Source organism: Haliaeetus albicilla, chromosome 8, assembly GCF_947461875.1.
Source record: "Haliaeetus albicilla chromosome 8, bHalAlb1.1, whole genome shotgun sequence".
Taxonomy (NCBI): Eukaryota; Metazoa; Chordata; class Aves; order Accipitriformes; family Accipitridae; genus Haliaeetus; species Haliaeetus albicilla.
Window position 1 is genome coordinate 26,428,233 of NC_091490.1, and position 16,595 is coordinate 26,444,827.

At 36.0% G+C, this 16,595-nt stretch overlaps 1 protein-coding gene across 4 annotated transcripts in view; it reads left to right on the top strand.

Moving 5' to 3' along the window:
- The window catches only part of VAV3 (vav guanine nucleotide exchange factor 3), a 180,887-nt gene that overhangs the window by 86,526 nt on the left and 77,766 nt on the right, over positions 1-16,595 (top strand). For all 4 annotated transcript variants that reach the window (XM_069789456.1, XM_069789460.1, XM_069789459.1 and 1 more), the window contains exon 16: positions 15,795-15,896. In XM_069789456.1, coding sequence (XP_069645557.1) covers positions 15,795-15,896 — 102 coding nt within the window. The remainder of the gene's footprint in view (positions 1-15,794; positions 15,897-16,595) is intronic.

Genomic DNA, 16,595 nt, shown 5'->3' on the forward strand with positions numbered 1-16,595 from the left:
CCTTGGCATATGTAGCAATAAATATATTCTAATGCATGCTGAGGCACAAGAGTTTGTATTTGGGAATAAACTAAGCCAAGAGTTTTGAACAATTGGTTCGTTTGTTTTGTTGTTTTCAGGGGTCTCATTGCCTACTGTGTAGGTTATCTTGTTCTAGTGTGATTCTGCTCTGAAAAGTAGCCATGGTTGAAATTATGCTATTATTCATCATACTCAATTATAATTGCTGCTTTTATGGGCAAAATACTTCTCATTACTTAAAAATTTTACTGAGACTGCAAACCCAGCACAGTTGAACGGGTGAATTACGTTCTTTTTTGATTATCAGAAATGATGGTGTTTACTGAGTTCCAGACAGAAATTTCAATGCAGTTTTGTTGCCTTCGGGATAGCATTCTGTATGAAGTCAGGTCTGTGCAAGTGTTAATCTAAGAACATAACAAGAGAACACGTTAGGATCTCTGTTATTATTTTTAAATTAAGAATTAACCTTGTTGCTACTAGAATGGTTTTATTGGCATAACTATGTTTGCTAGGCTGTAATTTTTTATTTTTTAGGAGCTTAGATGTTTATACCAGTGTAGGAACAACAGTGATGATAGTTATATTGCTGAAAAGGCATCTGTTGTTGAGACGCTGGTGTCATTGAGATGAGAATTTGTCTCTAGATATGGGAAGCTTATGTTATTGGTGAAGTATGAATTAGAGGAGAACACTGCTTTGCTGGCTGGCCTTGGTTTAGGTTTTGAGGGCAGGAATACATTAGGCACACTTGATACGGAAAAATCTTTAAAGGAAGGAAGGATGAAATCCCAATGCAATTTCCAGAGTGTTACTTTTCAGACTAGTAAGTTTCTGTTAGAAAACTAGTTTCACAAACCTGTGAAAATATTCTACTTCTTAGCCAGCTCTGTTGTTACTGTGGTATATGGCGAGTTGTTTTGTCGTGAGGGAGGTTGGGAACGATGGGTTACTGGTCATAAGAAACTGAGTAAATTGGGTTTATTCATATGGCATTTCTGTTGCTACAGTATGTATTTGCTGTTTTCCTGAGACTCTTGCTTTATTTAGAAAATATATAATACCAAAACACCTCAATTTCTATTTTTCCTAAGAATTTCACAATGGTTATTGATGAAGCCTTTTCGTACACTACACGTTACATCCTCAGCAGCAATGGTGCTGTGGCATGGTTGCACTGAATTTGATGCTATTGACCTATTCACAGTAATCTCCACAGTTGAGGCTGGGTCACCTCATCTCATGTGTCATCAGTGTGTCGTGTGGTCCGTCCGTCCCCAGTCGTCGTCGTCCCCCCCCTTCCTTTTTCAAGTTTATTGTGTACAGTGTTCAAAATGGCTGGTTATTTGGGAGCACTGGATTTTCTAGGTGACAGTAAAATGAAGTAGGACACTGGGGCAGCACAGTTAACATTGCAGTCAAGCTCTTGAAGGTGAAACTTCAGTTGGACTTGTAAATCTGATGAATTTCAGAGGTTTTCATAAAGCTACCAGGCAGAGACCAGTGGAGGATGTTTTAACAGGAGCCATCATATCAGAAATGGCTGAGTTGTCTCTTGGTGTGCCTGTCCCTCACCAATGTGAATGGAAGTTTTGCATGCACAAGGGGAGCATAACCACTTACTGCCTTGGGAGAGATGTGCTGCTTAACAGCGATAGTGGTTAATTTGAGCAGTTGCTATTTTGTTCTTGGAACTCTGTTCATAGAAATGGATGAGCTTATAGCTGTATGAGTAAATAAGCACCTTTTAAAACATAGTACTACAAAGACTTTACTGTACTAGATGTGGAATGTTTAAATTTAATGTAGCACATCAAATAGCATTGGTTTAAATGCAAAGTCATTCCGTATCCAAGATAATATTAATAAAAGTGTACAGCCAAATTACTGTACCAAATTACTCAGCCAAATTAGCAACACAACATGTATTAAGTGAAAGTTTGTCAGCAATGTGATGAAGTGCATGGTTTATTTGCTGTAACTGAGCCATTAAAAACCTCAAAAACTGGTTGCAAGTGTGAGACACAATTTTCTGAGATTTTCTAGTAGCATATTGTGTTTTATTTCTTTTCTCCTGTATTAAAAACAACCAGAAGAATCAGAACAAATATGTAATGTTTCATAATATACCTACAGATTATATGAAATATTTGATACTTTTATATTATTCAGCTTATGCTAAAAGGTAGGAGCATTGATTGGTATGGTTTTTTTCCCCCTAGAAAGCTCTCCTACAGATGCTTGTCTTATAAAAATAAGCTTTTTCAAAATAAGTAGTTGACTAACATATGTGTCAATGAATTTATGCTAACCATTCTTTATTAAAAGAAAAAACTCCTTGAAAGTTGAAGCTGTCCTCCTCTATTGTATGTGTATATATACCTCGGTTACATTACTTTGGAATTACTTAGCTGACTAATTGTCAGGCTTAATTTCTTATTATGTAGCTACTGCTTTTCTCATCACTGCTGTGGTCAATTTAATTCTCTTTTATTTCATCTTGAGATGATAGAATAAATACTGAAAGAAAATATGTTGATTATTACTACAGCTGTCTCATGTTGACACTAAACATTTGCTTCCATCCACTAAATATTTCTTTGTATGTAGTTTGTTTCTTCATCACAGTAGAGCATGGAGCAGGTGTGTGTTGTCTTCCTTGCAACAGCAGAGACCTTTTCCATGAAAGGCCACATATTTTATTTTCCCACTGACTTAATATCTGAATCCATTAGTGTAACATGGCATGCAATATCTTATGCTGGTTTGTGCTGAATTTATTTTGTCGTTGTGATGTCCAGTTTGCTAATTTAATTAAGTCTTTCTCTGGTTTCTCAACTGTGCTTTGTAATCACTCTAAAAATGGCCATTAGCAAATTTGGCTTCAGTATATATTCCTAGATAGGAACATATTACACGGAAATGCAGTTTAAAATGTAATCATAGAAGAATTTAGGTTGGAAAGGGTGTGTGGAGATTGTCTGCTTCAGTCTCCTGCAGGGCTTAGGTTGCTCAGGGCCTTGTCAGCTTGAGTTTAATACTGCTGGATTATGAGATGTACAGAACCAATATTGCAAAGTGTCATGCAGCAGTGTTGTAACACACCTTTTAATTAGGCTTTACTCAACATCTCTCTCACAAACTGAGAAGTGCATGAATACATCTTGCAGGCAGAGGAACAGACCTTCTTTTTTAATGTACTTGGTTAAAATTTCACCTTCAGAAGTACTATGATTGTAGTTTCTGCTTTGACATTGTTACTGAAATTGCAATATTAATGTCATGTCTAATTAGTAATGCCTGAAAAATCAGTGGGAAACACATGATCATTATAGTGATTAGGGTATGCATTAATTGCATGGAGTTAATGAATCTGATTTTTTTTTTTTTTTTTAATATCCAAATAAAAGAGATTTCAGACATGAAAGCTGTACAGCCCTCAAAAAACTAGTGGTTTTAGTTTTAATTACACTGTATTTAAGTTTTAGGTCACCATAGAGTTTGTGCAGCCGCTCAGGTACAGTCTAATATGTTTTTGAAAAATTGCCGTTTCAGTTAGACATAAATTCACACCCTGTAACTCAGGGGTCGCAGAACACATCATCTGATTGTAAGGAAATAATCCCAAGATTCACTGATTCTCAAATCTGATAGGTGTGTATGCAACATTTTAGATTAGGCAAGCTACATAAATTGTAGATAGAGCTCATTGGTTTTCTAAATTTTAAAGACAACTAGTACACAAGAAACAAGGTAGGTGAAAAGCGTTCTCTTACCTATTACCATACCCATTTCCAAATTTGGTTTGCACTCTGTGACTAATGACGTTGGTCAGATTCAGCTCAGATAGATCTGTTCTCTCAGATAGTGCATTAATAATGAATATGCATTAAGACTTCTTCTGAGAGAATATTTGAGCTCTGATATATTGAACACTGACATATTAACTTAAAGCTTTCTTATCTCAGAGCACTTTAAAAGCCTTAGGTATCTGCTGCATTTTTCAAATAGCCTGCAAAGGTGTTTCACCTACATCAACCTCGCATAGGTTACCAAAGCAATAAACAAACATGTCTGCCTGGGCTTCTCCATCAGTATAAATATTTCAATACTGCAAAAATGAATGCCAAGTTCATGTCTGCCAAAGAAGAATTCTTTCCTATGACTCCAGTTGGTTTTGATCAAATGTTTTTTTGGGTTATAAGCAACCATTCACAACATATTTATAGTTATGCAATTTCTTTAGATTATTCCAGACACAGCAAGAACTGTGTGAAGATTCCGTATATGATTAAGAGCACAGTGTAAAGGCAGCATAGAATGTGAAACCAAAACAGAATTTATGGAAAGAGTGTGTAAACACTTGGAGGTGATAAATATACTTTAATATTATGTCTTCTGGTTCACAAAAATCAAAGATTTCCCAGTCCTTATGTTTTACAACTTACCTTACAACATGTGAGGTATATTACTGTGAAAATTAATAAGTGTTTCTTAAAATTCAGTGAAATAAATTTGTAGTGACACTACATCATAAAAATAAAGTACCGCCATATAAATATTGGTTTTTGTGTAAGGTGTTAGTTTTTTTCTGTCTTTAAACATGGAATGCTGCGTTACATGTTTGTCCCGATACTTTGGCCCTATGAACATATGTCCTAGTTTAACCTTGCAAACCAATGCTAGCTTTTTTCTTAGCAGATTTAGGTGCTTGTCTGGTAATTTAAAAGTTTATGGCTGTATACGTCCTCTATTTTTACATTTTTTACTCCAAAACAAGACATTTGTCTTCAGTTAAGTGTAAATATATGATAACATATTTAAAGATTACCAAGTCAAGCAACTTTGTAAATTTGGATTCGTAAGACTTAGAACTTCCACAAATAAGACTCAGCCAGTGAATATTAGTGTATGTAAAGTATCGATGTTTTTGATTTACAAATACTGATGTGTGACAGAGCTTTGTTCCTATCAGGTGGTGTTTAAAAACGTTATACAGGAATAGATTAGCTCAAAGCAGTCCATCTCCCATGCTTTTTAGGGAAGTAGGCTGTTAAGGAAAAAGGAAAGCCATTATCTTGTTTGAAACAATGCAGTACACTTCCAAAAAGTTAACAAGATGATTTCCTTGATCTCAAAAAAGCCACTCATCATATGATCAAATAAGCAAATTTCCTAGCAAAGTCTTAGAAGTTATGTGTTCTTGATCAAAAGCACAATTTACTTTGTGATATGGTTAATTTAATTATATAACATGTCTTCTTGACGGAGACTCTTTGATGTGACAAACCAGAATGTTTAAGTATTAGCATGTGGAGAATTGATTGATTGATTAATTCAGTAAGTGGCATCTTCAAAGATGATTCTGAAATATAATAGCCTAGCTGGAACAGAGAAAGGGAATGAGCTGTAAGTAATCAGCATTTCTACATTCTTTTCTCAGGAGCAAAGCAGCTCAAAATCATCCTTCGTGAAATGGCATTGCCCACCTCTAGTGACAATACCCCTTAAGAATGCCATTTTCTCTCTTCACCTTTTTACAGTGAATAATACAATCCTTGTAAAGATTGAAAAAGCATTATTTATTTGTGGTTTTGTCTCTGCACTCTTACTTTGTCTTTCTATTAGATGGCAGCATGTTGTATTAAGTGATCAGTTGAAATGGTGATAGCTGCACAGAGCCAGAATGTTTTGCATGGAAAGAAAGGGTAGTGCAAATGTTAAGGCTGGTTCTGCTGTTTGTGGGGAACAGGATTCTAAGGGAAGCCTGCTGCGTATCAGAGCAGGGAGGTGAGGCTGAATATCTCTTGGAACCACATTTGCATGAAATTCTTCATATGAGGTTTGGCTGAAAGCTTTTTTTCTTGTTTGACAGTAACATATATGGTTTTCTGTTTTTTAACTTCTGCTGTCCATGTTATTAATTAAAACATTTGAATATGTGATAAATGTTAGCTATATTTTATTGCTTAGTTAAATTTTCCAAAATGTTCTGGGATGCTTAGTACCAGTTGTCATGGCTAACTTCTAAGGTACTTAAAATTTTGAAAGGTGGTCACTTTGGCACAAAACAGGAATTTCAACTTGCGATGTCTTCATAAATAATTTCTGTTAGCAATTAATAACTTAGAAATACTTATGGCAGATCTAGGTTTATTGATGCATATTCTGCTGTGATGTCAAATATTAGTACAATAAGTAAAACTGGAAGCAAAAATTGCAGTGTCCTCAGGTATTAACCTGTGCCATTTTCTTTATAGGCTATACTGCATAAGTACAGCATCAGATTTCATGTCACATGCACTTTAAAATGTTCTTCAGCAGTTCATGCTCAGGGTGTCCATAATTCTGAACAGTTCTGTATGGAGCATTTTAAATTATTTTAAGCATAACATGGAGTGCAGAATAATAACAGCTCTAAAATGCAAAGGTCTAACTCCGGGTTGAGAGTTGAGGAGAGTTCAAGGTAGTGAGTTTTATCTGAACTCCCCATAGTATTTCTTCTTTTGATGCTTAAAACAGTTGCAATTCACTGCAGACTCCTTTTCTGATACTTCATGCATCTGCTTATTTGTTATGCCTCTTGGCTCACAAGTGGGCATACATACATTAACTGTTCTCTAAAGCCAAGTTTTAATTAAGTGAAATGGCTACTTAGTTTCAAATATAATGCACTTTTGAAATTATGGGATATCTTGCAAACATCTACATACAATTGAACCCTGTGTAATTTCTTGTGACACAATTGCATTTCTTAAAGAGACTGATATGGGAAAAAGATCTTCAAAACCTAACCTAAATAGCATTTCTGCAAAAATGAGTCAAAACCAAAAAAAAGAAGTATCATTAGAACTTCTTAGCATGTTTTTCCGTTTTTGGGGAAAACTGTCAACGCCAAAGAAAGGGCAGCTGTCTCACTGTGCTGTTATGGAGAGCCTGTGACTCTGCTGGACAGCCTGTTCCCAACCAAAGAGCATCCAGATCTGGGCATTTGTTGCTGTTCAGGTCACTCAGAAAAACATGCTTGTGACATTGCTGCTGGGGAAAGAGAAGGTTTGTTTTCTATCCAAGTTGACCGCCCCACTGAGTTATGACAATCTGGAGGAACATCTCTGGGCTTAAATGATACCTGTGAGGTTTATCATCAGTCCCCTGAGAAGAATGGCTTGATTCAGTCAGTGTTTACAATGCCTTTGATTTCTCTGTATTTAACAGAAGTAGTGATCTACTCAACAGTGTCTAGGTCAGCACCTGCTCTAGTTATGCAGCTAATTCACTTTTGAAAGGAGCTTTCTTGATCCATTTGCAAAGGGTTACCTTTGCATTTCTCTTTGTGATGTATTTTTTCTTTATTTTCCTGTATGTGCTGCAATTCCTGCAATTAAGTGTGTATGTGCTTTTTGTGGTGGAAAAATGATGTGCATATATCCAAGGAATAGCAAACATTTTTCAGTTTTTTTTTTCTTCCTGTGATACATTTTTCCTTCCAGTTTAAGAAAAAATAAATTCAGTTTAAAAATATGTGAAGTCTGGGAAGGAAAAGTTGAGTTGTTAATTAAGTACTCCAGAGAAGCAATTTTTCAACGTTAATTGAAATGTTTGTAATGGGTTTAAGCAACACCTTCTTGGTGGCCTAGACCCAGGGAGGGGGGGAATCTGTACAGGTCTTAATTGGCAAAGTCAAGGTAGTATTGAAAAGCTGCCAAGGAAGCAATTAAAAGAAATGCCCTTCAAAATACAGCAAGAAATACAGAAGAACTGGCCACTAGTGGAGGACAGCAGTGGACCTTGCAGGCAGGTTGTTTAAACTACAGTTTCTAACTGGTAGCATTAAAGGTAATAGTAAATAGATTTAGAATAAAAGAAAGAGGAGAATTTTTCTTTGTGCTGTGTTCTGAAGTCTCCTTCCTTTAACTCCTTGCAGAATATGAAGCCACAAGATGGTAGTCTTCCAGTGCTCTCTGCTGCTGGATGCCTTTTTGTTGCTAGTGCTGTGCTAGGAGATTGACACCCATAACCAGGAGCCAAAGACTGCAGAATCTAATTGCTTCTACTCTTTACGTTTTTATAATACCACCTCTTTTCTTTTGTATGCTCTTTTTCAGTAGAGGCAGTGTTATTTGCATTTCATTAATTTCCTATTTAAAATTTAAACTTGCTATAAGAATTTAATTAAGCTAATCAACATAATACTTTGTCCCTTTATTATATTCTTGTTAGATTTGTTGGCAGCCAGTAGGCTTTCAGTAATATGTCCATGCAAAACAAACTTGAGACAATAGTTCTTAAAATCTGTAAGGCTAATACTGAAACATCTGAAGGGCAAAACATCCAAGGGAAGATGTACTCAGTATGCTAAAATTTGTGAAATAAGGGCTTTTTCATTGTTTCTATCTCTAGAAATATGGCCTTTCTGGAAATGAAGACTGGGATTTTAATGCACTTATTCTCCACATGGGAAAAGGAAGGAGCTATAGTAAACTATCTCTTAGCCTTTTATTTATTCTCTTAGGACATGTTATCTGTAGTAATTATGTATTTAGTAGAGAGGTAAGATGGAGTTTTGTGGCTGAAAGTTCAGTGGTTTTCTGGTGCATTTTATTTTGTAAGCCTTAATTGTGTGGAGGAAGTTTAAACTGACAGCAACAGGAAGCATATTTGTGTCTAGCCCATTGAAGAAACTACAATTCATATGTTTAGTCCAACCTGTTGTGAAAGGCACTCTGTATAGTTTTTGTTGTTGGAAACAAACATGAATGTAAGAATGCTGCTAAATTAAAGTGTTGCTATAAGGTAGTCAAATGCTATTGCTATTCAGACACATTCTGATCTTTGTTTTCCCATCAGATTGTAGTTTTGATTAAGTAAGGAAATGACAGTAACAAATCCTACCTAAGCTGCTTGATATTGATGATGTACACTTTTCATTGCAGTATGCATTTTGGAAACGCTTTAGACCCAAGATGATCAAAGTTCAGTTTTGTAAAATGAGGTATCGAACTTACACTGTCTGATATGTCAAGGTTGCCAAGGTTCATTGCTTTATTTTGATTTAAGTATTAATGTTTTGATTGTGACATGTTGGTGTCTTGAGGGTTAAGAATTACTTTAAGTTTTTGAACTGTTATCCCAACCGCTATACAAAAGTGTTAGAAAACTGTAGCTTAAACTGTTTCATTTTATTCATGTGCACAATTATTTTGGCATTTTGAGGTAAGATAGTAGAGAGAATGTATTCCTTATTCTATAGATATAAGAATAGGCATCTAGATGTCTTGTCTGACAAGATAATTTTGGGCTATCTATAGCATTATTCTGTGGTCAGCTGTGCCATTAATCTAGGCAAAGATTATTACTAGAATGAATTCTGACTGCAAAAGCTTGTGGGGGACTGTTGATAATATGACACCTTCTGACACCATTTATAAAGGTGTTGCATTAAGTGGGTGACTGAAGACAGAGTTGGCCTATGATCAGTTTACTCTTCTGAGAAGTAAGAGTCAATAGAAAGAAGTGGCACAGTAAATGTGGAGAAGTATTTTTAAAAGGGGAATATTTCATACATGTAAGGTCAGCAAAAATGGAGTGCTCCAAAGTCTGATGATCTCAAGGGCAATCAAATAAGATACCCAGATAACTCTTGTCTACACTGAACTTTGCAAACTTTATAGGCAAAAGATCTGTTCAGAGATGCAGGATTGACTGAAGAAGACGGTCATTCTGCTCCTTCAGTGGTGGCTTTGATGGCTGATGCAGAGACAAGAATTGTGCGTCCAAATGACAGAGGAGACTAGCAAGACAAGCATCTGCAGGTCTCTGGGTTCGTGGTGTAGCAGCGAATTGGTCCCAGAGGGACTAATATTCTGCAAGTAACTTGGAAAGTGAAAGCTTTACTCAAAGGCTTAGGGGCAGCCCAAGGACGTTGCTGTAGTGACTGGAGTAAATCTGATTATGGGGAATCCAGCACTATGCAGGAGAGGGCACTCGTGGTTGTCTCTGCTGCTGAATTGAGGAGAGAATTGGAAAAAAATTCCTAATTACAGATTCACTCTGTTTCTGTATCCTGACATTTTGTCTCTGCTAGAGTGTAGGAGTTAAAACAGCCTGGGGAAAAAGTAGAAGAGGGGAAGGGAAACTACTTTTGACTCCCCACATTGCTTGTAAAAATAAGTGAGTTTTACCATAAAATGAGGAACATAATCTCTGTTGTTATTTTCCTCAGATGAAGTATTCCTGGTAATGGGTGACTTCCTGCTCTGGCCACTCATCAATATTGTTCAACAGCAGAAATGGATAAAACGTTTCATTTGCAGTGAGGCTGGGGCACCCCTTAGTAGAAGTTGTTGTGGAAGGAGGACTGAGGAGCCTGTGAGAGGACTTGACTGGTGACTGTTTCACTGTGATAGGGAAGGAACCCGGTTTAAGTTCTAAATTAGACTTTACTAATGCTAGCCACAGAAATTGCTTCACTATATTTGAAGTTTTATAACAATCATGTATGCAGTTGTGTGTGGGTTCCTTTTTTTTTCTTTTTTTTTTTTTTTTCTCTTTTTCCCCTGGCAAGAAATCCTCCTTCTGAAGAAGAAAATATTCTTAGTATTAAGCTTAAAATTAATATTGACCTAATACTGAGGTTCTTTCTATGTCTTGGAATATGCCCACAGGTTGGAAAATAGAAGGGAGAAGAAATTTTGAGATGGATGAACTGTTCTCTTTAGTGTGTTGTGGCAGCTCTGGTCTGTGTTCTCAGGGTATCAGTGTAAGACTTCAATGCTGTAACTGAAAAAAGCTTCTTTATGGTTGGACACGACTATGAAAAGTTGTATGCTGTGCTTTGACTGCTGTTTTTCTGTTGAAGTTATTGGCTTTATTTACTGTATTTAAAAACTCAAAAAATAGTATATGCTATTCAGTGTGAAAGGTTTTGTGGAAAAAAAATTTCCTACGGTCCTTGTGGTGTTTGGGCTTGAACAGTCACAGATGAGTTGCCCTTAATCTCTAGTTGGAAACTTCCGCGTGGTATTGAGTTGGGTTATTTTTGCATTATTTTTGATTTGTTGAAGAACAATATGTTGAAAACTAAAATATCAAACCCCTAGTTTCATGAAGTTTCAGGCTTTACATTAAAAGACTTGCTACTTGATATATACTGATATATACATCTCAGATTATCTCAGACTTGATCTGATGTGATGTGTAATGTGACTACAGAACTGGATTTGCCATATTGCAGCATGACTGATCAGGTACTGGAATATGCAAGAGTTTTCCTGTCCGCTGTTAGCCCTGCAATATATATTTTTCTATAAAGTTTTCCTTATTCCACCTCTACTTTTATAGTAGATAATACACATTATCTTTTTGGTGTAGTTTTTTCTGTTTTTTGTTGTATCATTAATTATCTTTCTATATTGTGCTTCACTTTGCAGGACTCTGGCTTCAGAGTGAGCATATTATTTCTTATTTTGCACTGTTCTCCTGCCTTTATCAGAATATTGATGACTGGAAACTTTGCTTTTGCATAAATGTGAATACTTTTTTTTGAGCAGTGATGAAGTGCCTTCTTGTCTAACATGAATCAACTGATAACAATGTATCTAAATATTAGTATTTTTAATAGACTATTTCATTATGAAGAGAATAATGAGATAATGGGTAAAATCCTGATCTTCTTGAAATGTGATGGACTCTCAAATTTGAGAATATATTTTACTGAAGTGTAAACTGAAATGAAACACTTGACATTTTCCCGTTCCTGTTTGACCTGAAATCTGAAGACAATTAGGACGAATGATTAGAAATAGAAAGGAAGAGACAAAAGAATACTTGAATGTTATTCTTCTCAGTGACTGCAATGGCATTGTTCATTTTGAGACAACTGCTTGGAAGAATCTTCTAAGTCTGCACAAAAAGAAAGACTGAGCAGCAGGTTATGTTTCTTGCCTTGCTGATTCCTGCTCTTTCTGCACTGGATCTTCTGTAATATGCTGAGGCTCTAGTCCCCTCCAGATTCGATTCATTTAATCTATGGTTGATGTACTTCAGTGGTGTCTCCTTTGATTTTAAGGATTCTTAAGCTTTTCCTTCTGGGTGATGTGGCTTTGGGGAAAAAAGGGAGGAAAATGGTATCTCTTGAGTGGTGCAAGGAAGGGCTAGCTAAATTTAAAAGGTCCTTTTGGTTTATGAATAGTTGCTGTGTGCCCCTGAAAGAGCTACTCAGGCTCATGTCTTTTAAAAAAAAAAAAAAGCTATTTTAGAAGATCATTGTGCTAGCTTGGCCTTAGCCAACAAGGTAATACATGAAGTTAGATGGTAGTGAATTGATAGGGAGTGTGAAAGATGTGTAGGTGATGAAGATAGAACAGGTTTTTAGATAGAGAATTTATTGAGGTAATTGTTAGAATCTTACAATCACTAAACTAAAACTTGGTGGGGTCTAAAGAAACAGAGGGATTCACTCTTTGTGATACATTTTTGTGATCCTGAAGAACTGAGTAGTACTTGGAACCAAACTAGGTCCTCCTGTAGGTAATAGTGGATGAGAAATTGAAGTTTGCATGATATTCTAAATTTTGTATCGTATTATATGTTTTCAGTTTTATATTCTTCTACCTACGCAAGTAGGACAAATGTATCCAAATTTTAGCATACAGTAGGGAGCTGAAGTTTTAAGTCTGTTTATCTGAATAAATTGTCTGTCTTGTTTAGCACGTTATAATCTGATAGTTTAGCCCATAGGTGCAATAAAACAACTTAGGTTGGAAGAAGGTGGAGGGTCTTGTGACAGCTGTTCTGTGAGGCAACAGCTTCATTCTTTGCCATTTTAGCACTATGCTTTTTTTCTTCTGTCCTGGTTTCAGCTGGGATAGAGTTAATTGTCTTCCTAGTAGCTGGTAATAGTGCTATGTTTTTGAGTTAGGTATGAGAAGAATGTTTATAACACTGATGTTTTCAGTTGTTGGTAAGTGATGTTTAGTCTGAAGTCAAGGCTTTTTCAGCTTCTCATGCCCAGCCAGCGAGAAAGCTGGAGGGGCACAAGAAGCTGGGAGGGGACACAGCCAGGGCACCTGACCCAAAGTGGCCAACGGGGTATTCCATACCATGTGATGTCATGCCCAGTATATAAACTGGGGGGAGTGGGGGTGGGGAATCACTGCTCTGGAACTGACTGGATGTCAGTTGGCAGGTGGTGAGCAATTGCCCTGTGCATCACTTGTTTTGTATATTCCATTCCTTATATTATTACTACTGTCATTTTATTAGTGTTATCATTATCATTATTAGTTTCTTCTTTTCTGTTCTGTTAAGCTGTTCTTATCTCAACCCACGAGTTTTACTTGTTTTCCTGATTCTCTCCCCCATCCCACTGGGGGCAGGGGAAGTGAGTGAGTGCGTGGTGCTTAGTTGCTGGCTGGGGTTAAACCACAACATCCTCTCAAGAGTAACTTTTTTTATTAAGGACTGTAAAATGAAACCTAATGGCTTTATAAAATATGAAGAAATTAAAACACTATTTTTAATATAAAGAAGAATGAACACTGTATCATTTTTGTTCTGTTAATAGGAGGTATATTTTCAGTAGTTCATGTATTTCAATCTTATGTGGAACATAGCCTGAGAGAAGAATAGAAGAAAATTTTTACATACGAAAGGAATTTATATAGTCATATGCTTGTGTTAAACAACTGTCTGTATGAGGTTGTAATTTTTTTTCTTTTCGTCCACTATGCTTATTATTTTTGAAGAGTGATCCTGTTCTAGTTAAATGAATGGATTTTTTCTTTGGTTTGTTCTTGAAAAATGGTCAGGTTGTTAGGATCAATTTGATATCCTTTCAAATCTGATGAGTCTCTTCATGTTAGGCTGATACTTTTAACATGGTTTTGCAAGGTATCCTGGTCTGAACCAAATGGTCAACAAAAAGCAGATTTTGTTGGGGTTGTAATTACTGTAACTTGTTCTAGGGAGTTTTCAGGATTGTCCGTAGTTAACTGTGTAGCCTAAGAGGTTTTAGCAGCCCCTTGGCAAACATGTTGTGAAATACAGGCCTTGCTCTGCAGAGTTAACAGCCCCCAAATAATACATTGTTTTCCTGGTTTAAAAAGTTCTTTACTTTTTTGAGATTAATTTTATCCCGATACCTGTACTTTCCTGCTGTGAATGGATATCCATGCCTGTTTTAGTTAGCAGGAGTTGTGGTATTGACATCTTGTATATCATAGCAGGAAGAGAGACACTAGTGAGCTAGTTAAGACAGTACTAAGTGTAAGGTTATTCTCAAGCATAAAAGCAAAATCCCATTTGCTTTTTGAGTACAGTTTCATTTTCAGCACGTTCATTTTCAGCAGACGGATTAGAAGACTGACCTTTCTGACACTAGGTACTTAAACAGATTCTTTGAATGTTTTTTTCATAAGCCTTTTCATTCAGTCCTGGAGAGATTGATGCATGATTATCTATATTTATGTTTCATTGGAATTTGTGGCTGGTCTATGTTTTAGTCTAGAAGTTATTTATAATACATAAAAATGAAACTTATCTAATAAGTATCTCCAACTTTAATGCATGAATTTGTAATTTTTTGTGTCAGAAAAGCTTATGGTCTTTCCTTTGAGTGTTGTAGATTATTGCATTCTTAGTCTCAGGATTTTTTTCCTATTTTAATTCCTATGCGTCTTGCAGTCCTATGTTTTTGCTAGAAAGATACGAGAAATTTATGGGATCCTAAGCATTCCAATGTAAATAATATTTAAAAATACGTTAATCCTTACTGTATATATATTTTTCTTGTCTGAATGAGTCTAGCTTAATATTAAATTATGTACCTAGCATTTCATTTTTACTGGTTTTGACAGTGTTAAGCTAGTTTGGGGATGTCACTGAATTAAAAAAAAAAGGATAAATCAATCGAAAATTCCTGTTCTCCTCCCCCACACCCAGTCTTGGAAATGGGGAAGATGACAAAAAAAGGAATAGATCACTTAATAAAATTTAAATAAACCTGCAAACAGTCACCAGTGCAATAAAATGATGAGTGGGTCATTTTAAAATTATACTCCTGTTTTTAAAAGGGATCAGTAGGGAGGATAAACAAAACACATGTACAGTAAATGGACCAGTGCTTCACACATAAATGTGATCTTTGGAAATAAGCCAATAGTATGTTCGTATCTTAGCAGTGTGAACAGTGATCTTCTATTTCATTTTGTTAAATTAAGTGTGTGAAGCAACAGCTGTAGGCATTGGGCAACATATTTAAGAAAGACTAGCCAAACCCCAGTAAATATTTTCTAACTGCTTTTGAAATTGCTCATGTTATCTAGCATATTGCTGCATAATTGTGACCTAACTGTCCCAAATTTGCTGCTCATGTTTTCAATATGTGGTTCTCTGTATGAGCTGCTCTTTTTTGTACATCCACATAACAAAATATTTGAGAATGAAAATGTGAGCATTCTTTAGGTCCATAAAATGATCCTAGTTACTGAATGGGAATAAAAACCAAATGATGTTTGTTTTGATGTATAGTTTTCTAGTATTGTGACAGCTAAGGTAGTTACAAGGTGTATTTTAAGGACCAGGTCTGCATAATATCATAATTTAGATTTCATTTCAAGGTGTGTGGTAAAGTCCATATTTCTGGTTCACCTCAGTGAAAAAACATCAGAGTGTAAATAAAACTAGTTGTTCGTGGATTCAGATTTCGTGCTGTGAATGCTGCATTACGCTCTGGTTTTCATTGGTTTAAAGCAAATTTTCAAATTTTTTTTTAGGTCAAACATACGGCCAGACTATGCAGATACAAGCTTTCATGAGTTCAAAATGCATACTTTCAGTCGCGTGACGTCTTGCAAAGTCTGTCAGATGCTTCTGAGGTAACATTTTTATGTGGTTTTTTTATTTTATTTTGTTTTATTCCCAGGTGAAATATCTGAGTCAAAGGAGTATGTGGAAACACATGGCTAGCTGTTTACTTGTCCAAGACAAACAAGCCATGAAGTTGTATGTAGTATTTCTTGTTGTATTAGCAAGTTTCTAAATGTTAGCAGGAGTGCTGTTTAAAACTCAAAACCTCGAGAATGCTCCTCGCTTATCAGAAGGCTGCTTTATAATGATTCTTTTATGTGAATTGCTTTATTTAATACAGGACTTCTTATGTAAATGACAACCATTTTGTACAGTTTTGACTACCATGGCTGTTCCACAGGTCCCGTTGCTGTAGACCACCAGTCACAAGGACAGATGGAATATTTGTTCAGAAAATCAGATGATGACGATGCTCATAAATGTTTGATATGGGTAGATTGCTTTGTGAGACACAAAATAACTGTGAGGCATTAACAGGCATTTCTGAACCAGAGATATGTAGACAAATTGAAGATAGCTGTTGCAAAGCGAGGTCAGAAATGCTAGCAGACAACTAATACTTTCATGAACAAGGATTTGTAAGGCTAACTTAAGCTAAGAAGTTCCATGTTTGCTGCCTCTTTCCTCTGAAACACACACGTGCACGCACATCTGTAGTTTCTCATTCATTATTTGAGCTATCTTTTAGGAGCCACTTTGTTTTTTTG